At 49.4% G+C, this 682-nt stretch overlaps 1 protein-coding gene across 1 annotated transcript; it reads left to right on the top strand.

Annotated features, from left to right (window-relative positions):
* Positions 1-59: 59 nt before the first annotated feature.
* Positions 60-674, top strand: LOC111659240 (Golgi-pH regulating cation channel-like; the record flags this gene model as incomplete). Its single annotated transcript, XM_023412109.2, has 2 exons — positions 60-163; positions 249-674. Coding segments are annotated over 2 exons (324 nt in total), but the record flags the coding sequence as incomplete, so codon positions are not given.
* Positions 675-682: the final 8 nt, after the last annotated feature.

Below are 682 nucleotides of genomic sequence, written 5' to 3'. Positions count from 1 at the left end.
TTTTCCGTTTCCTGTTGATACAGAGATGAAAAGTGAACGTGATTTTTTTTTCTCCGCAGGGTTGGAGGGACTTATGGGTGGACGACGCTTTCTGGCGTCTCCTGTTCTCCACCATCCTGCTGGTCATCATGGTGCTGCTGCGGCCCTCTGCCAACAGCCAGAGGTCAGAGTCAGATCTGGAGCTGGGGGGAGCTGGGGGGGGGCTGGATCTGTGATATACACGGTTAACATGTTCTGTTTGCTCTTAGGTTCTCCCATTCCCCTCTGATTGATGACGATGATGAAGAGGAGGAGGCCAAGGAGCCCATGCTGAATGAAGCTTTTGGTAAGAGAGCAGCTTTTCCGTCACGAGGGGTCGTCCAGGAGGAGCTCATTAGTGAGGACCCCTGCGTCAGACAGTGTTTGAAATACAAACACATGAAACAGCCTGTTGCTTTAGTACCGTTCAGATCTCCACGACAACCGTAGAAATATTGTGTAAATTGACTTTTAAGCAAAGGGCGTAGGGTCGGGTTCAACATTTGTAGGAACCCTACCACCGTCCATATATAAACCTACGCCCAGGCTTTTATGTGCATTCTGTCCATATGTAAATCACGAGCTTTAGAAACCCTCCGTGCACCAGCTAACACTTAAACACTGTAGATCCCAGAGCCTGAAGAAGAGCAGGCGCAGTTTTCCT

This window comes from Seriola lalandi, unplaced genomic scaffold (assembly GCF_002814215.2).
Source record: "Seriola lalandi dorsalis isolate HSWRI2012SDOR001 ecotype SW California unplaced genomic scaffold, Sedor1 jcf7180001982142, whole genome shotgun sequence".
NCBI classification, from domain to species: domain Eukaryota; kingdom Metazoa; phylum Chordata; class Actinopteri; order Carangiformes; family Carangidae; genus Seriola; species Seriola lalandi.
The sequence above is the reverse complement of the archived record's forward strand: the minus strand, read 5'-3'. Positions and strand labels throughout refer to the sequence as shown.